Source organism: Notolepis coatsorum, assembly GCF_963971535.1.
Source record: "Notolepis coatsorum genome assembly, chromosome: 7".
NCBI classification, from domain to species: Eukaryota; Metazoa; Chordata; class Actinopteri; order Aulopiformes; family Paralepididae; genus Notolepis; species Notolepis coatsorum.
Window position 1 is genome coordinate 87986926 of NC_140171.1, and position 26984 is coordinate 88013909.

General features: G+C 43.8%; 1 protein-coding gene across 3 annotated transcripts in view; it reads right to left on the reverse strand.

Moving 5' to 3' along the window:
- Positions 1–260: 260 nt before the first annotated feature.
- The window catches only part of slc8a1a (solute carrier family 8 member 1a), a gene marked incomplete at both ends in the record, with an annotated part of 87249 nt that continues 60525 nt past the window's right edge, over positions 261–26984 (reverse strand). For all 3 annotated transcript variants that reach the window (XM_084318497.1, XM_084318496.1, XM_084318498.1), the window contains 2 exons: positions 261–637; positions 2280–2552. In XM_084318497.1, coding sequence (XP_084174623.1) covers positions 261–637; positions 2280–2552 — 650 coding nt within the window. The remainder of the gene's footprint in view (positions 638–2279; positions 2553–26984) is intronic.

Genomic DNA, 26984 nt, shown 5'->3' on the forward strand with positions numbered 1-26984 from the left:
TGGAAACTGCAGCCAGGTTAATGCTGGGTGAAAACCTTACAAAACCTTTCAGGAACCTTTCGTAAAACTGGACAAACCATGGTAACGCTGGGTGAAACCTTACAAAACCTTTCAGGAACCTTTAGGAAAACTGGACGCACCATGGTAACACTGGGTGAAAACCTTACAAAACCTTTCAGGAACCTTTAGGAAAACTGGACGCACCATGGTAACGCTGGTAAAAACCATACGAAACCTTTCGGGAACTTTCCGGTTGTGCCTTAGAAAGCCTTGATGTGGCAATAGGCCTCCAGTGAGGAGAAGATGATATACAGGAGCCACAGGCTGAAGAAGAAGGCAGTTGTTAGGATCTTGGGGGTCCTGGGGCCACCTAGCTCCCCGCCGATCTCAGGCCGCCGGCGGTACATGAGTACGGCCACGCAGATTAAGGCGAAGACGGTAAAGAGGGTGACGGAGAAGGCTAAGGTGCCTGGGTCCACCATGAATGCCCGGCCATGGTACTGGTGGAAGATAGCGGCGATGGACCACGCCACGCCGATGCCCAGGAAGACGTTGACAGCGTTGCTGCCCGTCACGTTGCCGATAGAGGCGTCGGCGTACTGGTCCTGCGTGGCGGCCACCTTGCTGGCAAACGTGTCTGGGAAGGAGAGAGAGAGAGACGGGGGAATAGAGTGGAAAGAAAAATGAGAATGTGAGAAATGGAGAGGAACTCTCATCATGTGATGTTCCACTGCCTCCTTCCATGAAACTAAAGCGTGCAGCTTTGCCCCATACAGCTCAGCTCGTCTTGTGTGTAGGGTGACCAGGTCAAAATTGTTCAGTCGCAGGACAGCAGCACTACTTTTGCGGGACAATGCGGGACACGTAGGTGAGGGAAAAAAATATATGATTTTCTTTTTCTTTTTACTTGCTAATTAAAATTAAAGAAATGTATTTATTATTTAAATGCCTTTATTTCATATTCGACGCCGACGGTAGGCTATATAGCACATTTTGTTATTAATCTTAAACTGTAGATGCTTCACCTAGCACCTGGATTTGTAACTGCACAAAAGCACTGCTGCGGGAGGATCTTCTCACTGAGAACACACAGCCTGCGCTTAACTTTTTTTTCTTCTTTCCCCTCACGATTTATTTAACGTGCCCTGGCTGGCTGGCTCGGCGAGGCTCTCTCTCTGTAGCCTATACCGGCTCTACCGGACCCGGTGTCTGTGAGTGATGGGGGCTAGTGGCGGGCGAGGTGGCAAGCTTCTCTCACGGTTTTCTGGACAGCTTCGGCCCCTCGCTGGCGGCGCCTTTGCGGCTCATCATCATCCCCCGGTGCAAGGTCTCCGTCTCGCCGGAGTCATGGAGTATTATTAGCAGTTTAAAGACAGCGCAACTGTCTTTCCGGTATGTCAAGTATTTGAGCCGTGCCGTTTATTAAAGTCGACGCAGCGGAAATTGGGGGGTAGAGGTGCGTGTTCACCGGCAGAGGGGTCGGCGACAGGCAGCAGGCTTTTGCCCGGGACTCAAGCCTCAACACGGCTGCACGAGAGAGCAGTTCAGCACCTTGGACAGCGTGACAAATGCACCCATTTCATTGGCTGTCACTGTTACACCTATACACGGCTGGCCCCGCAGGGGTAGACTAGAGGTGCGTGTCTCTTCTGACTCGAGTGACACTGACACACTTAATTGCAGCAAGGCATTAAATGAACAACATTTAAAACATTTTAAAAATAATAATAATTATTATTATTATTGTTTTTACCATGATATGCGGGACATTGTTCTGTTGTAGCGGGACGCGGGACAAACGTCCCATTATCGGTACTGTCCCGTGAAACGCGGGACAGGTGGGCACCCTACTTGTGTGGGTCATCGTTGCAAAAACTGTAAGCGGTTCTGTCCAGCGTGGTGGCTTGATTGACTAGGGGCTGGACATCCAAAAGCTTTTAACTCAAGTGTTATAGAAATTGTCAGTAGCCTTTCACAATGATATCATATATCATATCAGAGTACATAATATCATGAGTATATCATATCATATCAGAGTTCATCATATCACAAGTATATATATCATATCAGAGTACATAATATCATGAGTATATCATTATATCACATCAGAGTACATCATATCATGAGTATATCATTATATCACATCAGAGTACATCATATCATGAGTATATCATTATATCACATCAGAGTACATCATATCATGAGTATATCTTATATCACATCAGAGTACAGCGTATACGTGTGTATTACTCCCATGCTCATGCACATGTGTGGCAGACCTGGTACGGACGTCCCCAGCGCCACGAAGACCACGGCGGTGACCGAGTCCTTCAGGCCCACGGTGCAGCCGAAGTGGGACGCCAGGTCCCCAATGAAGGCCGTGAGGAGCCCGATCACGGAGATGGACACCACGAAGCAGGCCCAGCCGTTCCAGTAGTCTGTGGGCGGCACAAACGCAAAGAGCAGCTTCCAGAAGATGGTGAGGAAGTGCATGACGTAGTCAAAACAGGACGGGATCTTCTCCTCACCGCACTCATCGTCACTGTCGTCGCCTGGAGCAAAAGAAGAGCAAGGATTTAGACGTGAAGATCCTTGTCCTCCTTTGGGATAAAACTCAAGTCAATGTTTTTCTTTCTGACCTTCTCCATCACCTTTACCTCTCCAACCTCCTCCATCACCTCTACCTTTCTGACCTCCTCCATCACCACACCTGACCTCCTCCATCACCTCTACCTCTCTGACCTCCTCCATCACCTCTACCTCCCTGACCTCCTCCATCACCCTCTCTGACCTCCTCATCACCCCTACCTCTCTGACCTCCTCCATCACCCCCACCTCCCTGACCTCCTCCATCACCCCTACCTCTCTGACCTTCTCCATCACCTCTACCTCTCTGACCTCCTCCACCCCTACCTGTCACCTCAGGTCTGCTGATGCCAAGCTACTGACTCCCATCAGGACCAGGCTCTGGACTCTACTGACTCCCATCAGGACCAGGCTCTGGACTCTACTGACTCCCAACAGGACCAGGCTTTGGACTCTACTGACTCCCACCAGGACCAGGCTCTGGACTCTACTGACTCCCATCAGGACCAGGCTCTGGACTCTACTCACTCCCATCAGGACCAGGCTCTGGACTCTACTGACTCCCATCAGGACCAGGCTCTGGACTCAGGGCCACATGTCTTTTGCTGCTCCCTCTGGAATGCCCTCCCCAGCCACATCCGGACTGCCAACACCCTACTGTCCTTTAACACAGCCCTCAAAACACACCTTATCACCTGTGCTTTCGACCATTAACTCTTTTTGTTTTGTTCTGTTTTTGTTGTTGTTTACACTGTAAAGCGTTTTCGAGCACCGTAAAAGCGCTATATAAATGTAATGTATTATTATTATTTTATTTAAATTGTATTATTAATGTTTTTCTATTTTTATTCTTTGATTTGAAGATCCTGGTCCTCCTCTCTCCTAAAGCTCGGACTCGGAGAGAACCCTCCATTTGGTGATGTCACTGTGATCTGTCACATCTGGGGCTGCTCCATAGACAACACCCCAGATCTTTACATCCCAGTTCGGTGAGTTCAGAGAGGGTTTATGCTCTGATTCCAGGTTATTGACATTGAAACGGAATAATCAACAGACTTAAAATCCACTGAAAAACACGTGTTCTAACATGCATATTTGTGCATCCTTAACAAAGTATTAGCTAGATAATGTTAACACTTTGGGTGCCGGGAACCGTCTTTAGACGTCATTCCCGGCCATGCTCAAGTTGCCGGAGTACGCTTTACGTCGTCCTTATATCAATATTTCAAAAATCTGCGATTGGATTCATATGTCCCCTCCGCTGGCCTGAGATCCACCAGCAGGACCCACTGAGCTCTCTGGCGGTTCAGGAGCGCCATCTGGTGGCCGATCGGCGCAATCGCTTAAACAGGATGTGCCATAGAGGTTGTGCTAGACGTCCGTATTGCTTCCGGCCACTCGGTACATGTCCCGTGACTCTGGCTCGTCACGCTACATAGCGATCGATTGCCAATAACTCGATAAACAACATGATTTGGACGTATATACCATTATACAAGCTGGAGATGGACCGGGTAAATCGCCATCCCATAATGATATAATTTCTACTCTACGATGATCGCCCAACGGCGCGCGGAGACTGGGGTGAGTTTGAGCGTGTAACGTTACCGTCTTCGATACTAACTGCTATTATCAACATTTGACCCACATTAGATGATTGGTATAACGCTGCCCACGGAATTATAAACGCCCCCTCGCCCATCCGGTCAACATCAGATGACGTGTAGTAACTTCTAGAAGTACGTCTAGTTGGAATTTTTTATATCGCGCTGATTGCCATCAAACTGTATTTCATCATCAATATAATGCATTTGGGGCTATATATCACGTTCTGGAGAAAGCTGCAGAAAGAGATGAAAACATACTTATACATTAGACCATACTTTACTATGAATATGTGAATGAAAAGGTTTAACGTTGCTACACAATGAACAATACATATAGGACTTTGAATGGGCCCTAATAATGGCAATGTAGCAATAGAATTTAAAAAGTTATAGCCCTGCAAAGAAGGGGACTTTCTCCATAGACAAATAGCGCTGGCAATCTATGGTATATCATGAATTTAACCTTAGGCAGCCAAAGTGTTAATAACAAAATATATAAAAGGTCATAAAACAAAACATTGTGTATTTTGTATCCAAATTCAATGTGTTTCATTCAGATATGATAAAATGACCCCCCCCTAGTCAATGGTAGTCACTCCCCTTATTCATCTCTGGGCATTGGAAAATATTAAGCTTCAATGACAAATACACAATATCGGAAATGATTATGTCATGACAGGGCTGACCTCATAATTGGTACTACAACTGCAGTACCATGTGACCTATTACATTTATTGTTAAAGCCATTGACCCATTACTCTCGATCTGACTGTCATTACAGATAAATACAGAAAGCTAAGTGTGTCCTCAATCCCTCAACATGCAGCATGGAATGGCTGATAGGGGAATGAACAGCGGATATATGAATGACTGAATATTTAAAATATACACAAGATAACATCCTTTAAAATAGTAGAATATTGGCGGCTGGGTGTCGCAGCGGATATTGCACTCGTCACCAACGCAAGAGACACCGGGTTCGACTCCGGCTGTCTGCGTTGCCTCCGGCTTGGGCCAGCCGTCATACTAACTCAATTGGCAGAGTTAGCAGGTGGAAGTCGATGGGTGGTAATCTGGACGTTGTGGACAGCGACTCCTACAGGTCGGTTGGGGACGCCTGCACAGCAGAGACAGGAAATGGCGGGGATAGTGTGAGCCTCCCACACGTTACACCTCGCTGTTACGACGGAGACAGGTAGGTTCCAGTTGTGGAGTAATAAGTAGAGGCAGAGAGGGTTGTTTACTCGTTAACGGTGGTTCTCTTTATTTGTAGAACGGTACACCTAGAGTAATAGCAACAGATAGTAACACTGACGCAGGGCGTCTAGGAGAGAAGATAATAATGATAACAATAAAGACAGCAACGTCCAGTGTCTGCGGTACCGCCGTGTACTCTGCAGGAGAATGAGAAGATCTGACAACTGGAAGTAGAGAGACAGGGGTTTAAGTACGACCACATTCCTGACATACCAAGCGCACCAACATGACAACCAATCAGGAGACCCAAACAATAAGTGACAAGTGACAGGGAGATAAGTGACAGGGAACCCCAGTGACAGGTGTCAGAATGGTGGGTGGTTCTCAGGCGGGACAGAGAACCCAAGCGTTACATCTCGCCAATGAGAGTCCGCGCTGGCAGGTGAAAAGATGTGACAGGCTGCCTCCTCGTGTATCGGAGGGGACACGTGATGCAAGGCTTCTATCCTCCCTACAACCGGCCAGTGGGGGGCATATGCGAGCAACGTTCAAGACAGGGGAGGGGAGAATTGGCACAACGGAATTGGGATGGGAGGAAAAATAGAAAAAAGGAGAAAAAGTTGATAAAACTTTTTTTTTAAATATTTTGTTAATGGTTAATGTGGCCAGTAACTTCAGTTACATTCCTGTTAATGGTTAATATGGCCAGTACTGTAACTTCAGTTACATTCCTGTTAATGGTTAATATGGCCAGTAACTTCAGTTACATTCCTGTTAATGGTTAATATGGTCAGTAACTTCAGTTACATTCCTGTTAATGGTTAATATGGTCAGTAACTTGGTTTAATCCAAACGTCCATTCAGAAACATTGTATTATGAAATAAGACTGGTGAGTGTGAGTGAGTGTCTCTCAAACACTTCTTGAGTTGATTATAGCCTGCTCGCCTTGTCTTGCAATGGCATATAATCGCGTTCACGTTCACGTTCACACACATTTAGAATATTTTATTTATGTCCACATAAAAACAAGGTTTAAAGGACACAAATATTAACAGTGCACTTGTACATTGTGGGACTATTCGGATACAATCACACACACACACACACACACACACACACACACACACACACACACACACACACACACACACACACACACACACACACACACACACACACACACACACACACACACACACACACACACACACACACACACACACACACACACACACACACATATATATATATATTAAGGCAAAACAGAATTATTCAGCAGACGCTTTATGATGTAAGATGTGTGCAACGAGATATAGGCCTATATATTATAGTGTCAGCTAATTAAATACCGAGAGCACTGATAATGTTTGGCCAGCTAATTATCCTTTGGATTTTACGTGGGAGGTATAATGAGAACAGGTAGAAATACTCACTACAAATTGATGTGAATTAAGTCTTAATTTATTATTATTATTATTATTATTATTATTATTATTATTATTATTATTATTATTATTATTATTATTATTATTATTATTATTATTATTATTATTATTATTATTATTATTATTATTATTATTGTTATTTGATACAGGGGTTTGTGTACCAAGATCTTCTTCAAATAACTCTCATTATATTTTGTTCAGGGGGGTTGATACTGTTATTTCGATATAAACTCCATGCATTGCAGAGATGTTTATTAAGACAGCATTTATGAGGAATACATAAAGCGTTCAATTGTGAATGTCAGTACTCTGATAAAAATAATTTGGTGTCTGTCTGACAGTTCATGAAGTTTATCTTGGAATAATGATGGATAAGATAGACGTCTCATAACTTCCTTGTGGGTGGTGACAACTTTTCTGAGCCAATGGGCGCTTTGCGAAAACCAGAGCAAGTAGTTTCCCATCATGCATGAGGTTGAGCAGTCGGTGGAGAGCAACTGCGTCACCTAGCCCTGAAAACTGTGAGCGCCTTGCTACCATGAGATTTCCACGGCTTGCACAGTCAGATATCCAGAGCAAGTCGGACAACATTCTAACCATCACGCAACATGCTTGGCAAGGCCGTGGTCAAAACTGTGCAGGCCTAGCTCATCTCAAACAAGCCTAATGTATGGCGGACGGTGACCCCTCCTCATCTCGACTAGACTGTGTTGTGTTTTGTGTTTGTGCGTGACTTTCATGAATTTCAAATTAAACACAACATAGTACTGTCACATTCTGATATATATTTTTTGTGTACATTTAAAAAAATTAAAGAATAAAAAAAAAAGGCAGAGGTTCAAACCCATTAATTAAGATTTGAGTGCCAACGTAACGAACAAAGGTCCGAACCTTCGAACGTTTGGGCTCAGCCCTACTGGGAGACCCATATTACTGACCAAACACTCTATATCAGTGATGGCTGTCAGAATGTAGAGCTATTATTTGAACATGTAGACACTTATTTGAACACAAAATACCATTTACACAAAATATCACTTTAACAGCATGTATTTTCAGGACTCAGGAAGAAGAGATCTTGTATCTCAATGGGACATTCCTGGATAAATAAAGGATAAATAATTTTTTTATAAAATGTTCTTTTCCTCAATAATATTCCTCCCCTCTTTCTCCCCATGAATGTCCACATCTGAGGACGGAGACGGTCTCTTATCATATCAGAGACAAGAGGACCTGGTCTCCTCCGCTGGCGCCATGCAGACAGGCCGCCATTAGGACCAGACTGACAGCTTAAAATAGCAGAGAGGAAAATCCATTCCAACATGGTAGTGGGTCTCAGTAGTGTTTCTCACCCTGTTCTGGTGTGTGACCTCTAGAAACAGCCTGCTCACCACGCTTACACAGTCAAGCAGAGACAGAAGATGAACTTTGACACAAAATTATGCTTTTCTATCTCCCCTTTTCAGTCCATTTAACTTGATTAATGATTGAAGGAAGGCTTTCGATTAAAAACAATTATTTCACAAGAAAAAGCATATATACCAAAGATTATGAACTATTTTGCAACCCTGACAAAAACATCTCAAACAACCCCTTTAGGGCCCCCGACCCCCAGGTTGAGAGCCACTGGTCTAGTACGTCCTGGGAGGAGGAAAGAGCGGAGATGTACAATTGTGTGTCATCTGCGTAACTATGGAAACATACATTGTGTTTTCTAATGATGTCTCCGAGTGGCAGCATGTATAGTGAGAATAATAATGGACCAAGGCAGCTCCCCTGTGGAACTCCGAAGTAGGTGTCATGTTTCTCAGAAGAATGATCTCCAAGCCTGACGTAATGTTTTCTCCCTTTGATATATGTTCTGAACCAGTTTAATACATAGTCAGAAAGACCAACTAACTTTTCTAGACGATTTATTAGGATATCATGGTCGATCGTGTCAAACGCTGCGCTTAGATCTAATAGGACGAGAATTGAGACTTTGTTTGCATCAGAGTTTATTCTGAGGTCACTAATTATTTTTGTAAGAGCAGTTTCAGTGCTATGGTGCGTTCTGAAGCCTGATTGAAATTCCTCCATGATGTTGTTTTCTTTGAGAAAGGAGTTTATTTGTATTGAGACAATTTTTTCAAGTATCTTGCTGATAAATGGTGAATGAATTTAGTAATACAGCTGTTTTGAATGCGTCTGGGAAAATACCTGTCAGAAGCGATGTATTTATAATATTTAGGACATGACTTGCAATACTCTCGAATATTCGCTTAAAAAATGCTGTGGGTATAGGGTCAATACAGGAAGTGGAGGAGTTACATTCCATGACAGTTTTGTAAAGCTCAGTTGATGTAATGCAAGCAAATTTTCCTATGGTTACTTTTTCGCAGGGTTTGCTGATGGTGTCCATGTTTGTATTAGGACTAATGCTGGCTCTAATTGAAGTTATTTTGTTATTGAAGAATAATGCTAGTTCTTCACATTTTGATGCAGATGACTGTGGAGGGGTGGGGGCAGTGTTGAGTAGCTGGTCGATGGCTGAGAATAATATTCTAGAGTTTCCAACATTCTCTGTGATAATCTTCGAAAAATAGTCCTTTCTTGCCACTCGTATTTCTTTGTTATAGGCAGTCATGGCTTCCTTATATATATCGCAGTGGACTGTGAGCTTGGTTTTCCTCCAGTATAGTGTGTAGTGTGTAGGGTATAGTGTGTAGTGTGTAGTGTATAGTGTGTAGTGAGTGACAGGATATACGTACCAGAGTGTGTAGTGTGCATGTAGTGTGTATGCTGTATAGTGTGTATGTGTATGTATCTGTGTAGTGTGTATGTGTTTGTGTAGTGCGTAGGCTGTAAGTGTAAGGTGTGAGTGTGTAGTGAGTGACAGGATATACGTACCAGAGTGTGTAGTGTGCCATGTAGTGTGTATACTGTATAGTGTGTAGTGTGTCATGTACGGTGTAGTGTGTATTGTGTAGGCTGCAGTGTGTAGGGTGTAGTGTGTAGTGTGTAGTGTGTAGTGTGTAGTGTGTAGGGTGTAGCGAGTGGCAGGCTATACGTACCAGAGCTGGCTGAGATGTGTAGTGTGTAGGGTGTGAGTTGTAGGGTGTGAGTGAGTGTGTAGCGTGTAGTGTGTAGTGTGTAGTGTGTACAACAAGATACAAGATACTTTAATGCCACACAACGATGGTTGGTGGTAATTGTTTGCGGTACAGATTGTTAGGCACTGGTTACATCAACATGAAACATCAGACATCAAACATCAAAACGCCCCCCTCCCACCTCCCAATCCCCACAATAAATACATATATACATAGATACATACAGGACAGTCACGGTAACAGTGTCAGTCAGTGACAGATGCTTCCCCGTCTGTGCAAAGGGGGGCGGGCCAGGGTATTCAGTGTTCGGACTGCTGTGGGGGAAAAACTGTTTGTGAAGCGTGTGTCTGGTTAGAATGGACCTGTAGCGACCTGAGGGCATGTGCTGGAATAAGAGGTGTGCTGGGTGAGAGGGATCGTTGACTATTTTACCAGAGCGGGTGACTGTGCGTGAGGTGTAGATGGAGTCCAGAGAGGGGAGGGGGCAGCCAATTATTTTGGAGGCTGTCTTGGTGATGCGTTGGAGTTTGTGTTTGGTGTGTTTATCAGTGGAACCGTAGGGTGTGGGGTGTAGGGTGTAGTGTGTATTGTGTAGTGTGTAGCAGGGACGTGCAGTCAGTGGTGTAGCAGAGACCCGCGCACCCCCGCGGTGCGGGGGAGCCCCGGAGCTTAGGAGGCCCCACCCCCACTGTAGGCTATCCTCTTAGATTTCGTAACGGGAACAGGGCTAGGCACCCCGTCATGTGTATCATTCTAATAATTATTTGCTCACCTGCGATAGGGCTAGCCGGCTGATAACTAATGTTCATTGGCAGGCTGGGCAACGTTCAAAACAAAGTGGGAAGCATTGCTAATTTAACGTTCATTAATTGCATTGCCGGTAAAAATGAAGTGCAAATACCCAAGCGGGGCTCAGAAAAACAAGATGAGAGTGAAAGCCGAACAGGAGACGGCAAAGCTACCAAAAATAACATCATTGTTCCAGCAGGCAGCAAAGGTACTGGTAGACTCTAACATTACTGCAGATGCATCGGCAGTAAGCTCCAACCCAGCTAGGCCACTGCTAGCAACCCCCCAATCAGCTCAGAGTCCAGGCAGACAGCAGACAGACAGCCCAGCCAGGCCCCCAGCCACGCTACAGCCGCAGAGACAGGTTAGAATAATAGAATGTTTTATTCGCCATAACCAGTACGAGTAGGATACAGGTTACATTGGAATTGGAATCGAATCCGTCCACTGCATTGGGCTCTTTATCTCTTATGCGTTTTTGTACACCGGAGTAGACGCCACTCATATTGCTAGCCGCATCATATACTTGTCCGCGGCACTTCCCAATGGTATCCCCGTTCTCTCCATCGATTAGAGAATTTCTCTCTCGAGACCTGCGGCAGTTTGGTCTGTGACTCCATGGAAGCCCAAAAAACATTAGTTTATTTTCACCTCTGTAGGGTTTCCATTTTCATCATTTGATATAGTAACATATCTGAACACTTGGCTCAGTTGGTCTACTTTTGAAATGTCCTGGGTAGTATCCATTATAATCGAATAGAATTCTGCATTCTTTATGTCTGCAATGATTGTGTCCTGCACTTTTTTCGATAGTAATGAAATTATTTCGTTTTGAGTTTGAGGACTTAGGTAGTGCATCTTCTTTTTGCTTTAAATAAGCCTTTGCAGAACTGGATCATAACGCGCCATAAGTTCTTCTATGGTTGATAAGAAATTACCATTATCTATATATCACCTATTTTCTCTCTGTGACCCTGGAAAGCAGAGTTGCGAGAGACCAGTGTTAGTGTAACATATCAGTTATTCTGGTTAGGACCTCGGTCCAAAACCCCACCTCTCTCTTAAACTCCGATGATATTTGCGCGTCAATGGTCACATTATGTTTCCACGTATCATAAACGACACATGCTGCCAAATGAGAGCGAGAGAATTCGTGTTCTTTAATCTTTTTAGAGAGACCCTGCCAATCATTTATTCCTATTCTCCACGATTGGTGGAGGTGATGGGCAGACGGTCTGTCACCGAACAGCCAGCACTGCTCACAGTACGCCTGGTCCATAGATTGTGAATAACATAGCCACTTGCGCGGAATCCTACATCCCCTTTTAGATGTTTTGTTATAGAACTCTTTTGAAAAGCACCTACTGTAGAGCCTTTACCTATAAGCCTACTGCGAGGGGCAAGTGGGCTGGCTTGAGTTAGACGCGTGCTTGAAGAATTCAATGTCCAGAGTGCTCGTATCATTTTCGATATGCCAATCCATTTATTGACCTTTTTTCCACCAAATAATATAATACAAAAAACTCATCCTAATTACACTGAACGCCGACCTATACGACACATCAACACGAACACAGGCCCCTAATTGAGAATGGCAGGAGGCCAGGAACAATTCAAAATAATATTTACGTAATGGAGCCAATACATTCATAAAAAAGAACTCAAAAAACAATTATTTGAATTAGAAGCTTTAAATTGCAGCTTCTTGAAGCAAGCAAAGTTTAGTTACTGGTCTATCCAGTGTGCTCGTTTTTGTCTTCACTCGTGCAGAACACACCAGTCCTTTCCTGTCGGGATAGGTCTCCAGGACACGTGGATATTAAAGGCAACCTACTTGTGTTCAGCTTTTCTCTGATTGGCCACGACCCCCCACCCCCTTTTGCCGCGAACGTGGCAGCAGAGGTCCCTGCAAGGTCCCAAATTAAATGAATGAAGCGCGCAGCGAACGCGGCAGCAGAGTGTATAATGTTATTTCGCAGAGCATAATGTTCAAATATCATACTTCTGAAGTATAAACAAACTATACTGCTGTGACGTTATTTCGCCCGTTGGAGGCTGCTGACTGATTAATAATAAGCTCTCTTTATTTCGCTTCCATTCATTTTGGGGACGATGTTCAAATATCATACTTCTGAAGTATAAACAAACTATACTGCTGTGATGTTATTTCGCCCGTTGGAGGCTGCTGACTGATTAATAATAAGCTCTCTTTATTTCGCTTCCATTCATTTTGGGGACGATGTTCAAATATCTGCCTTGCACGTTGGCACAAAAGCTTGCACGTTGGCGGCAGGGTCCATCGCGAATTAGTTAGTTATATTAGTATATTAGTATTAGTATATTAGTTAGTTATATGGCGGCGTTAAGTGATGCGGCGATGCGGCATTAACCAACAACATTAACCAACAACGAGCGCGGCGCGGATAAGGGCGTGTGCTAGGGCGGTCACGTGGCCGTGTGGCCAATCAGGGAAACGCTGAACGAAAAGCTGAACACAAGTAGGTTGCCTTTAATATTCACACCTCCAGGACTCTTCCAAGTAACCAGGAACCACGTGGAGCTGTAGCGTCTGCGATCAATACAATGTCTCCAGGGACAAGACTTCGTCTCTCCTTACTCCACCTCTGCCGCTCCTGTAGCAAAGGTAAGTATTCTCTCAGCCAGCGTTTCCAAAAAAGGTCTGAGATGTATTGGACTTGTCTCCATCTCCTTTTGAGGTAGAGGTCGGACTTCTCAAACAATCCAGGTGGCAAGATTGGCATTCTTTTCATTGTGAGAATGTGATTGGGAGTGAGAGCTTCCAGATCGTTGGGATCTCCAGACAACTTTGTTATGGGGCGGTCATTAAGAATGGCTTCGACTTCACACAGCACTGTATGAAATCCTTCGTCAGTCAAGGTTTGCTGGTGTAGAACTGATGTTAGTATTCGTCGAATCATCCGTATGATGCGCTCCCATGCACCTCCATGATGAGAGGCTGTTGGTGGGTTGAAGCTCCACTGAATTCCTTCCTCCAGAAAAGCTGATTGTATTTTGCTGTGGTTTAAAGCAGCGAGAGCTTCCCTCAACTCTCTTTTAGCACCAACAAAATTGGTTCCATTGTCCGATCTTAAATGAGAGATGGGTCCTCTTCTACAAACAAACCTGCATAGAGCATTTATACAGGAGTCCGTATCCAATGAATAAGCAACTTCCAAATGGACTGCTCTACATGCCATACAGGTGAAAATGACTCCATAGCGCTTTTCAAAGGAACGTCTCCTCTTGACCTCAATCGGGCCAAAATAATCAACTCCAACATTGGTAAATGGAGGAAGATCAGCAACGATTCGCTCTAGAGGCAAGTCTGACATCTTCTGCTCACCCAACTTTCCTCTATGGCGTTTGCAGAAGACACAGTCAGACAGGACCTTTCTTGTTGCTGCATTGGCACTAGTGATCCAATATTTTCGGCGCAATCTGGAGAGAACATGGTTTCTCCCACCATGACCCATCTGTTCGTGGATGTGCTTTAGTATGAGAGTCGATACATGGAGGTCTTTTGAGAGGATAACAGGATGTTTAGATTCCTCAGACATTGCTGCCTTACTCAACCTCCCTCCAACTCTAAGCAAGCCATCCTCCAGAATGGGGTCCAGTTTATAGATGGGACTGTCTTTCTTTACTTCACCCTTTCCAGATGTCAACACAGCAAGTTCATCAGGGAACTTTTGCTGTTGAGTGAAGCGAATGATGGCAGACTCAGCTGTAGAAAGATCATCTGGTGTTAAGTTCTGGTTTCCCAATGCAGCTCTACTTTGTTGCATTTCCTGTTCCACTTTGTCTGCATCTTCATGACTCAGTTGGTTTCTTTTATGACTCATCTCCAATAGAGTCTTTCGTAATTTCAGGATTCAAGCAACTGACCTTTTCAACCTTTTCCAGTCAGAAAAGTAAGTGATCAGTTGGTGTGTGGCACTTGCTGCATCGACAATTACTGCGTTGATGGTGAGATCCTTTTTGACCTCAGGGTCATCAGCAGCAATGTTGTACTCCAAGATGCTATCTGGCCACTCTTCCTCTGGTTTCCAAAAAAACTCAGGGCCTTCAATCCACCTTCCTATTAACAATAGCAGCGGGGTTGACACTCTCACTCCGCTGCTCACTGTAGCCTGATAGGGGACCATTAATGACCCACCCCAATAGGGTCTTAATGGCATATGGGCCATTGCCACGACTATTCACAACTTCCCAAGGTTCAAGCATTTGAGGCATTGGTACCTATCAATAACTCAACAGCTTGAATCCAAGGAAGGGCAACCCCATCTAAGTATGGCCACTTAGCCAACTCCTCTTGGCTAATGATGTTGTGGTTACGGGCATCCTCTTCTGGGTGTAGACCTTGGGCAGGTCATAGAACTGTTTCCCAGTGAGGCTGGAGATCTCCAAGTCTGTCAGTATGTAGCTGGACACAGATGCCTTTGGGCCCATGGTATGTAAGCTGATTTGTGTTTTCCTTTCTGTAAGGTTCAGCCTTCTCATTAGGGATTCTGAACAAAATGTGTCAGTGCTGCCTGGATCTAAAAATGCATATGTTGTGATGATTTTGTCTCCCTTGCTGGACTTCACCTGTACAGGCAAGATTGACAGAGTCCCATTGCTGCTTCCGGCCCCTGTTTGTCCACATGTTTGCAAAGAGATCTGTGCGTTACTCACCGAAGGTTTCTTTGGCTGGTTTGTGTTGCTTGCTCTCTCCTTCTGATTAATATGAAGAACACTGGGATGGTTTTGGCTGCACACCTTGCAAGTCAAGCGCTTCTCGCAATTCCTGCTAAGATGTCCAATGCGAAGGCAGCCAAAACAGATTCATTTTTGCCTTATAAAAGTAATCTTGTCCCTGTGTGTCTTCTCCTCCATCTGAGGACATTGATCCAGAGTGTGATTTTTAGAGCAACATACACAAGTGTTGGTGTTGTGAGCAGATGCATTTCTTTGCTTTGCAGGGGTTTCGATGGTAGTAACTGTGGTTGCAAAACTGTCTCCTTTGAATTTGGGTTTAATTTGTGATTTCATTCTGTTCATGTTCATAGGTTTACTTCCTGTACTTGGTGGTGTATTTTGAATGTCTCCGGAAGACTGGGTCTGAGACAATCTTTAGCTGGCGCTCAATGAATGTGACAATATCCATGAATTGTGGTCTGCGATGGTGTTTTTCCATTATCGAACATACAGAGACTCTCCAATTCTCTCTGAGCTTGTATGGAAGCTTTGAAATCAATACTTTCATGTTCGCTGGCATATCGAGTTCCCTCATGTACTGGACATTCTTCATAGCATTACAGCACTCCCGAAGGAAAAGAGCATAGGCTTGAAGAGATTTTATGTCTTCAGCCTTCACTAGCGGCCAGTTGAGCATCTTCTCCATGTAAGCTGCTGTGATTTTATATTCATCTCCAAAGTGTTGTTCAAGTAGGTACTTTGCCATATCATAACCTCTGTCTGGAGCCATGTGTTGACAGCTACGCACAAGCTCTTTGGGCTGACCCCTGGTGTACTTCTCCAAGAAGTACAAACAATCACCTCTGTTTCTTGTGTTCTTCTCCACACAATGAACAAAGGCTCTGACAATGCAGAGGATCCCCATCAAAATATGGAATCTCTCTTGGTGGCAGTAAGTGAGTTAGGCGAGTCAATCTATGAAAAAAAAGCACTTAACCCAAAAAAAATTTATACAAAAGGTTTTTTGATGGATTCCGATAGTATTGGGCGTGCTAAATAACATACTAAAAGTTGACCAAAATCGACCCCCCCGAAAGCCGCCATTTCCAAGATGCCGTCCCAGATGGCGGTGGAGATATTAAAATGGCTATATCTCAAATTGAGAATATGGTGCAAAGGATTTCTCAACTGATTCTGGTACCTCTGGGCATGTTCACTAACATACTAAAAATCTAGGAAAATTCACCTTCCAGAAAGGCTTAATTTTCAAGATGGCGTCCAAAATGGCGGCAGACCAAGCTTAAAATGGCTATATATCTCAATAGAAAAAAATATATAACTATGATTTTTCACTTGATTCTGGTACCTCTAGACATGCGTGTGAACATACTAAAAATCTAGGAAAATACACCTTCCGGAAAGGCATCATTTTCAAGATGGCGTCCAAACTGGCGCCCAGGAGCTTAAAATGACTATACAAATACAAATAGCTTACTAAAAAAGGTGTTTGCACTCTCCAGCTCTCAAGCTAGCATAGTTGAAGCCTTCTTTTTGACCATTATAGTTGTTATAGTTAGAGGTGTTTGCACTCTCCAGCTCCCAAACTACCATCGTTGAAGCCTTCTTTTTCTGAATCAGTTTCTTTCTTTCTTTTCTGACCTAGTCCTGTGTTTGGGCATGCCTGGGCGTGTCTGACCTGGCAGTGTTATTTAAGCCCCAGTTTCATTCTAGTCTTTGACAGAGGTGTTTGCACTCTCAGCTCTCAAGCTAGCATAGTTGAAGCCTTTTTAGCTAGGAGCAATTGGTACACTGATGGACGGTACAGGACTTAAGGAGATTCTAGGGGTAGTCTATGGGGAGAACTCAGTAGCCCATATGATGACAGGCAAATCAGTTCAGAGAGCATTCCGTGGCCATCTTCTGGTTGACAAATATCTTAACCGCATGATAATATCAGAAATGGTAGATGATAGTCATGAATTTGCAGCAATGGTTGAACAGTCTGAAGCAATGTATACCTCAATAGTTAAGGGTGAAATGCCATTGGAAACAGTGTTCACATCAGAGACCCTCATTACAATAAATGAAGAGCTGGGAAAAAGGAAGATGGAACTGTGTGCTAGATCCAAAACTAGTCAGTTGTGGCTAAATTACCAACACATGTTAGAAGTTGCTAGGTCACTGATAACAGCAGATCGCACAGGTTCCTGGCTTTTGCACCTACGCGCTGTTTCTGAATGCATGCCGATATTCGCTGCGGCTGGGCATTACAATTACTTGAAATCGGCACACTTTTATGTCCAAGAGATGAGTCAGCTTCACATCAACCACCCAGATGTCTTCAGACAATTTGAAAAGGGTTTTCATGTTATCCGTCGCAGCAGCCAATCATGGGCAGGCCTCAGCTCAGATCTTGTAATCGAAACAACATTGATGAGGTCATTGAAGACTACAGGAGGGATGACACATGGAAGTGGAATGACCGACAATCAGAGATCCCTTTGGACAATGTCAAAGGGCATAACATCAGAGTATAACACCGCAATGCAGGAGTTCTCAAACCAGACATACACAACATCAGAACAGCACAAGGATTCAACAGAGGCAAGGATGAAAAGGGATGCTGCTGACCTGGAGAAGATCACTTCAAAACTTGCTATATGTTCACCTTTCTCTCCAGACTCTTCTTTAAGGAATGTTGTTACAGGTGTTGTCGCTGAGGATGGAGTGAACGTGCATGATTATGACTCTGTTGGACGCAACATCATGCACAAAATGATCGGACAGCCGGCATTCACATTTTCATTTAGTAGAAAGGATAAAGCCATAACCCTTGGACAAAAATCGTCTATCAAGGTTGCTCCTGATCGAATCATTGATTCTGCACTTCTTTTTCAACGTTTCCTTATTGTCTCCCAAACTGGAGAGCTGTCATTGGAGGAGGTTATGCGTTACGAACTCAGTCCTTTCCCTCCTGCCCTCTTTGAAGCCGGAAACGTCTTCCGCAAAGCTGATAAACCACAACTAGCGCACGCGATCTGTGATCATGCAAGTGATGCAATCCTAGATTCTGTACCAGAAACGGAGCATTATGTTCTTGATGGTGGTTCACTCCTTCACCGAATACAATGGAAGCACGGACAAAGCTATGGTAAAATTGCACAGTCATATGCAGACTTCACCATCCAACATTATGGCTCAGCTACAACCATTGTGTTTGATGGCTATGAGGATGGGCCATCCATTAAAGACAACACACATCAAAGAAGAGGAAACAATATTCATCCCATTGTCAACTTCACTGCTGAGACAGAGTTCTCAGGTAAGAAGGAGGAGTTCCTGTCAAGAGATCTGAATAAACAGAAACTGATCCACATGATAAGTGATGAACTGAAAGAACGGGATTGCACTGTGGTCAATTCACTTGGAGATGCTGATGTAGACATAGTAAGGGCCGCAGTGGGATCATCTCTTCTTCACACCACAACGCTGATTGGAGAAGATACTGATCTCCTCGTCTTACTTCTTTACTATGCACAGAGAGATAGCAAGGGCCTTTATTTCAGATCAGACAAGTCGAAAGCTGATGGCAGTTTTAAAGTGTACGCCATAAACCATTTGAAAGAAGTATTCGGACAGGATGTGTGTTCTCAGTTGCTGTTCATCCATGCTGTGACTGGCTGTGACACAACTTCCCGGATCTTCGGAGTTGGCAAAAATACAGCATTCCAAAAACTTGTAAAAGGGGATCCTGTCCTTCAGGCTTGTGCCAATGCATTCACTGTACCAAACCAGACAACAAATGTGATCGATGACCTTGGGTGCCAAGCAATGGCTGTCTTTTTTGGTGGAAAGTGCACAGATTCGCTTGCAAAAATGAGATATAACATTTTCAGCAAGAAGGTTGTCTCAGCTTCATCAACGGTAACGCCTGAACGTCTACCACCAACTGAATCTGCTACCAAATTCCACTGTCGTAGAGCATACTACCAGGTCATGGTCTGGATGGGACCAGATGATGGTATAGATGCTCTAGACTGGGGCTGGAACCTGCAGGACAATAGATTTGTCCCACTCATGTCAACAATGAATGCTGCTCCAGACAGTCTCTTGAAGGTCATTCATTGTAACTGTACCACTGCCTGCAAGACACTTCGCTGCTCATGCAGAAAATATGGACTACCTTGTACTACTGTCTGTGGACCATGTCAACTTCATGAATGTGACAATCCACATAACAAGTTTCTCCCAGAGGATCCTGAAGATGATGATGAGTAGGCCTAAAGACCACAATAAGTGGGTCATTTATTTTGTGTTCAACACCAAAGCCAGCTTTCTAGGTTGAATATAATAACCAATTTTAATTTTAGCCAAAATAAGCTACAGGCAGCCATTTTGATGATGCAAATGATGCATTCCTAGCAGATATATTTAGCTAGATATTTTGCTCGTTATTAATGTATAGAGGTGCCAGAATCAGTTTATAAATCCTTTAGAAATGTTTTCCCATTTGAGATACAGGCATTCTAAGCTCCCAGTCGTCATTTTGGACACCATTTTGAAAATTAAGCCTCTTCGGAAGGTGTATTTCCCTAAAACTTTAGTATGTTCCTAAGTATGTCTAGGGGTACTTGGGGTACCAGAATCAAATGACAAAATCATTTATATAATTTTTATATTGACATATATATAGCCATTTTAAGCTTGGCCAGCCGCAATTTTGGACGCCATCTTGAAAATGAAGCCTTTCTGGAAGGTGTATTTTCCTAGATTTTTAGTATGTTAGTGAGCATGCCCAGAGGTACCAGAATCAGTTGAGAAATCCTTTGCACCATTTTCTTAATTTGAGATATAGCCATTTTAATCGCCCCGGCGCCATCTGGGACGCCATCTTGGAAATGACGGCTTTCGGAGGGGTCGATTTTGGTCGACTTTTAGTATGTTATTTAGCACGCCAAATACTACCAGAATCCATTGAAAAACCTTTTGTATACATTTTTTTGGGGTTAAACCATATATTGACTCGCCTAAGTGGTTTGCTGCTCCACTAGCATTGCTGTTATCTCATTTAGCCTTTTTAATAGGTTGCATACAACTGAGGTTTCATTGCTTTGAGGTGAAATTACAGTTGGGGTCGTTAGCTGCACAGGAGGGCCCATGTGAGTTGTATTGTCCTGTGCTCCATCCCAAGACACATGTTGTCTTTGTAAAGATGGCGGTTGTGTTTGAATGAGAGTTAGCTGTAACAGCATAGATTGTTGTCTTTGCCAAAATGGGGGCTGTTGAATGGGTGTTGGCTGCATCAAGTGCATAGGTTGTTGTATTTGCCAGGGTGGTGGTGGTTGAATGGGTGGTTATTGCTGTTGCATAGCTTGTGGTTTCCATAGTGATGGTTGTTGCACATATGATTACTGTGCAGATGGTTGCTGCAGTTCTGGTGGTTGCATAGATGGTTGCTGTGGTTCTGGTGGTTGCATAGACGGTTGCTGTGGTAGTGATGTATATTCTTTTGCATGAGGATTGAGAGTGACTGAGGGTTCCTTTAACCTTGTTCCTTTCCTGTAGTAGGAGTCCATTCCATCGGACTGTGTGAGTGAAAGAGCTTGGTGACTGGGGGATTGTAATACTGCTATTCTTGCGTTGGTAGCTGCCAGTTGTGCATCAAGCTCCATCGTTTCCTTTGTCTTTTTCAGGATCTGTTCCTGCTCTTCCAGAGCGTGTTTATCCTTTTTCAGGGTGTGTTTCAGGATCTGTTCCTGTTTTTCCAGAGCATGTTTATCCTTTTTCAGCATTTGTTCCTGCTCCTCCAGAGCGTGTTTATCCTTTAACGCTGCAGCGCGAATCACAAGTGAAGCTCTATCTGCCTCGGCCTGTAAGCGAGCTACTGAGGTAGAAGATCTGCTGGACCTGCTGGTACCAGACCTTGTGTGACCTTTGTGAGCAGATTTTTTACTTCCCACATTAGAAATGCTGTCATTTGGATTAATTAGATTTTGCACGTCCTCCTCATTCTTATTAACACTTTCCACATTAGAAATGCTGTCATTTGGATTAATTAGATTTTGCACGTCCTCCTCATCATCATTAACACTTTCCACAGGTTTGATCATTTTTGTCCTGTCCATCAATAAAGTCATTGACATTGATAATTTTGGCTTTGAACTAGAGCTGGGCCGTTAACGGCGTTAACGCGAGACTAGTATCGCACGATAATATAATTGACGCCGTTAATCTTTTTCTCAACGTTGGGTCTGTATTGTCCTTAAATACTTGCCATAGTTCCCAACTGTGGTACTAGGAAGTGATTGCACTACCGGAGCTGTAGTCAGAATAATGTGTTAAACTAAAGTAGTGGTCCGGTAATCATTGTTATACAGGTGAGGTTAAGAAGTCCTCAGGATATAACACAATTCGGCGATGAGGACGTCTGAATCTGCGCAATGCAAGAAAGAAGAAGTCCGTTGCAAGCTTTGTTTACATTATTAACGTTAGCGAGTTAGCATGTTAGCTCACGTTGATCGGGCGGCACTTGCAAACATCTACAAGAGGAGGAAATCCACTTTACACACTAAAGGAAGGATCGACTGGACTATCGTGAGTGTTTACAACAGAAATGGCTTGGGTTATTGGAAATATTGGACCGTTTGATGACAATGTAGCTAGGGCTGGGCGATATGACCAAAAACGTTATCGAGATTAAATTATAAAATTATTTTCATATAATTCGATATCGATAATTATCGTCGATATAATGTCTGTCAAGTTTAATTAACTTCTAATATGCTGCTGCGAATGTCTCAAGTCGAGTTGATGTCGTCATCAGTCCTCGCACGTTAGCAGTTAGCCGACAAGCGGAGTATCTCATGACAATAAATATGACACTAAAATACTCTCTTCCGCCACAATATATTGAAACGACGTCCACTCCCACACTACTATAAACGTGGCCTCAGAATTCAAAACACACACATACTCGGCACGTAAATATATAAAACAGTGCCGTGCAAGCTAGTTAACCTAGCCAGCCTGTTGCTTCTACGCGGTGTATTCCATGACAATGTGCTAAATATCACACTAAAATACTCTCTTCCGCCACAATATATTGAAACGACTTCCACTGTATACCCCCACTACTATAAACGTGGCCTCAGAATTCACCACACACACATACTCGGCACGTAAATATATAAAACAACGCCGTGCAAGCTAATTAGCCTAGCAAGCCTTGTTGTTGAGTGAGTCCTACCGCTCTGGGTCTCCTTCCGGGTCTCCGTCGATCTCGGCCATCTCCTTCACTGATTGGTTGTTAGCTGTTGTGCGTAGCACGTCATCACGTAAGGTTGGTTGTTGTTAGTGAGTGTGCTGAGCCGAGGCTGAACGGAGCCAAGCTTGGAAAATCGATATATCGAAACTTTGCGACCACGTTTTTAATGTTTATTTCGAGGAAATAATTTATCGCGATAGTTATCGTTATCGTTTTTTCGCCCAGCCCTAAATGTAGCCCCTTTCGTGACTGTGATGCACGGAGTGAATCCACAGTCACTTGCTCCTCAATAGGAAACCAACCTAGATTTACCATGAAGGACTGGTTCTGGCCGAGCCGTTCGTTATACAAGAATCACAGAGACGTTTCAAAGGTGCTCACAGTTGCACGAGGGTTTCGGACAGAGATACGGGATGGTTTGAAAGCTCTGCGTTGCTAATAAACATTTTAAATAATTTTTATAAACTGCTCAAAACGGCATTATTTCCGCCATTGGGTGATCACAGCGCATGCGCACCATCCCGTATCTCTGTCCGAAACCCTCGTGCAACTGTGAGTACCTTTGTAATTCCTCTGTGATACTTGTATAACGAACGGTTCGGCCAGAACCAGTCCTTCATGGTAAATCTAGGTTGGTTTCCTATTGAGGAGCAAGTGACTGTGGATTCACTCGGTGCATCACAGTCACGAAAGGGGCTAATGACAATGTGGAGCAATATGAAATGAAAATGGGGGACCCTGATGTAAACAAGACAAACGTCTTTCTCTGGTCTGCATCCCCTTAACAATTGTATGTATTGAGCCGTACTGTATTGTACCCATTCTGCAATCTGTTAAACAACGTTTTCATTCATTCATTCATCCATTCATTCATTCATGGAACTGTTACACTGAGCTTGCACTGAATTTGTTGAGAAACCTGCTTCTGCAGCAGTCTGTATGTGAGCAACCAGTCAGCAGCATTGTGAATTTAGAGATTCACTAAAAGACACATTGAGAGACAGGTTTGTGTGTGGATTAAGAAATGAAGGTGCACAGAAGAAACTACTGACAGAGAGTGATTTGACACTGGAGAGAGCTGTCAATATCAGTGTAACAATGTTAATGGCATCAAAGGAAGGGCACAGAAAATTACAATAAATCTGGTTTTAAAAGAAACACTGGAAATTACAAAAAGAAGAGACATGTTCATGCTGTTGAACAAGGAGATAGAACAGCTAGTGACTCCTCAGATGAAGAGGAAAGGATAAATCTCCTCCTCTTGTCATTATTTTGGTAGAACACACCTATTTTGAATGCCTTTGGCAGATTTTTTTTGAGCCATTTTAATCTAGATTAATTCCAGGATTGCAGGTAGATTAATCTAGATTAAAAAATGTTATCTATGCCCAGCTCTACTTTGAACCAAATGTCATGTTTTCCCCTTTCCTCAGGAGGTACTATTGGCAACAGAGCCTCCTGGTTTGCTGCTGCTTCCTTGCATATGTGGAGATATTGCATAAATGCGCATTGCACCTCCTGTTTGCATCCACTTTGCATTAACCCCAAAATAGTTTTTTGCAAGTTAGAAGCCTTGTTAAATTTAGATTTATGTAATTTATGTAATGTGTCAATTTTATCCAATAGGGCTTTTGGTGTTAATTTGCTCTTTCGTTTTGTGACCTGCTGTGCTTCGGTATCAACATTGTGTGTGATTTGACCTGTGTCCACTTCGGACTGTGTTTTAGCCACTGTGGGTGTGGGCTGTGACTTTTCAACCAATGAAGGTTCTTTACAATGCGTTTCAGCCATGGCGGGCTGTTCAACCATAACGCTGGTCTCTGCTGGATTCTGAACACCTTTATCAGAATCCATATCAGCAATATAAGACCAACAGATTCAATATGAAACGGTACCTTTGGTTAAACCACAATAAACAAAACCCACAGTTAATCATCACATGGTTAAACGTTTTAACCAAACCTTAAACACACACATACACACGAACGGGTTGCGCAACCATAAAACCACCAATGCATTGGAATTTCCCTTTTTATATTTTTCTCAAGTGACCCTGTGTGCACACATTTCTTTTTTATATGGCCATAAGGTATACCTAGTAGCGCGCTACATATACCTGTTCGTTGCGCAGCGCTGTCGGGACTGTTTGACTTTATTCTTTGAACTTCGAAAAGTCTTCAAACAGCGCTCCTTGTCCGAGCGCTATTCAACTTCAAACAGCGCTCCTTGTCCGAGCGCTATTTAAACTGCTTGCGCGCAGGACAGCTCCCTGGTCCGTCCGCTCGTCCAAACGGTGCTGGGCAGCTGGTGGTCCGTCCGCTCCTTGACGGTGCTGGGCAGCTCCTCCTGGTCTGTCCGCTCCTTGACGGTGCTGGGCAGCTCCTCCTGGTCCGTCCGCTCCTTGGCGGTGCTGGGCAGCTCCTCCTGGTCCGTCCGCTCCTTGACGGTGCTGGGCAGCTCCTCCTGGTCCGTCCGCTCCTTGGCGGTGCTGGGCAGCTCCTCCTGGTCCGTCCGCTCCTTGACGGTGCTGGGCAGCTCCTCCTGATCCGTCTGCTCCTTGACGGTGCTGGCGCGTCTTGGTCCAGATTGTCCATGTTCCGCGCAATTCCAAGCGAAACGGTGAACCAAACAAACGTCACTAATTAGTGTCTTTCAGCGGCCTCAGAAATCAAAACACTGTCTCGCTGATCAGCTGTTGAATCTTGAGCGCAGAGTGCGCTGTCTCGCTGATCAGCTGTTGAATCTTGAGCGCAGAGCGCGCTGTCTCGCTGATCAGCTGTTGAATCTTGAGCGCCGTGGCTTATCCTCGTCTTCCAATAAATAACAAAGGCAATTGTCCATTTCAAACGAAGAGCCTTCGTTTTTGACTAATGTAGAGCCTTTACCTATAAGCCTACTGCGAGGGGCAAGTGGGCTGGCTTGAGTTAGACACGTGCTTGAAGAATTCAATGTCCAGAGTGCTCGTATCATTTTCGATATGCCAATCCATTTATTGACCTTTTTTCCACCAAATAATATAATACAAAAAACTATTTTCCTAATTACACTGAACGCCGACCTATACGGCACATCAACACGAACACGGTCAAAAACTGTTTGGCTATTCTCCTTGCACACCTGCGACTCGTCACCCACTGATCAGTATAAATGGGTAACCAACCCCTGTGGTGGTTGCCATGGTGACTGAAAATGCCACACCTCTGCACCGTGAGTACAAATAAAACGAAATAAACAGAAAGGCTTTTTGGCTCCAACACCTACCCTTTCCATCCCTTTTGAATGGCCCTCCAGGCTTGCATGGCACGTTATTGAGAATGTACCGTTTAACATTTCTAGTATTGAGAGCCGACGCGCGCGTAATCTAGATTTAAAGAGTGTTATACAGGACTTTGCGCAGAAGAATGCCAAGAGACATGTTCGTATAAAATATATATTTTTTTTGTAGGCTACTTTTTCAATGATGCCTGAACATTTTTTTTAAATTTAAAAAGCTACAAGTGGCCGCAATGTCACTCTATTATTGATTTAGGGGAGGGGCCCCATGGACCGACCTGCAGGGGAGCCCCGAAATATTGCGCAACGCCACTGCGTGCAGTCCATATAAGCAAGGAAAGCAGTGCTTACCCAAGGGAGAAAAAAATTATAATAACACTGAAATATTAAAATAAAAGTACTAGGGATGTCCGATATTATCGGCCTACCGATATTATCGGCATTAAAATGTGATATCGGAAAATATCGGTTTTCAATTATTTATTTTTTTTACATTTCTATAACCTTTATTTACCCAGGCAAGCAAGTAAGAACAAATTCTGATTTTATTTATTGTCAAAAGTATGCATAATGTTGTGTTAATTCCACAACCAGAGATATGTAATGTTAATTACCTGAAATTATTACATTTTGGGGGGGGGGGGGGGGGGGGGGGGGAACCCTGCATATATCGGTATAGGTTGATATCGGTTGATATCCGTATCGGAAATTAAGAGTTGGACAATATCGGTATATCGGTATCGGTAAAAAAGCCAATATCGAGCATCCCTAAAAAGTACTAATAACTGTTTGTTTGTTTTCATTAAAAGAGTTGTCACATGTGTTCCCAGTGCAGCAGCATTCATTCATTTTGTTTTAGCTTTTTGGCGCCACCCGTAGGTGTAAGCACTCTCGATTCGAAAGCATGATAAGAATGCATTTCCACCACAGGCATTGAATTTGTTCCCTCAGCCCGCTACTAATATGCCCAGCCTGCCCAGGGTAAGCATGCTTACAAACCAATCAGTAGCTCTTTCGTTCTGGTATTAGGTA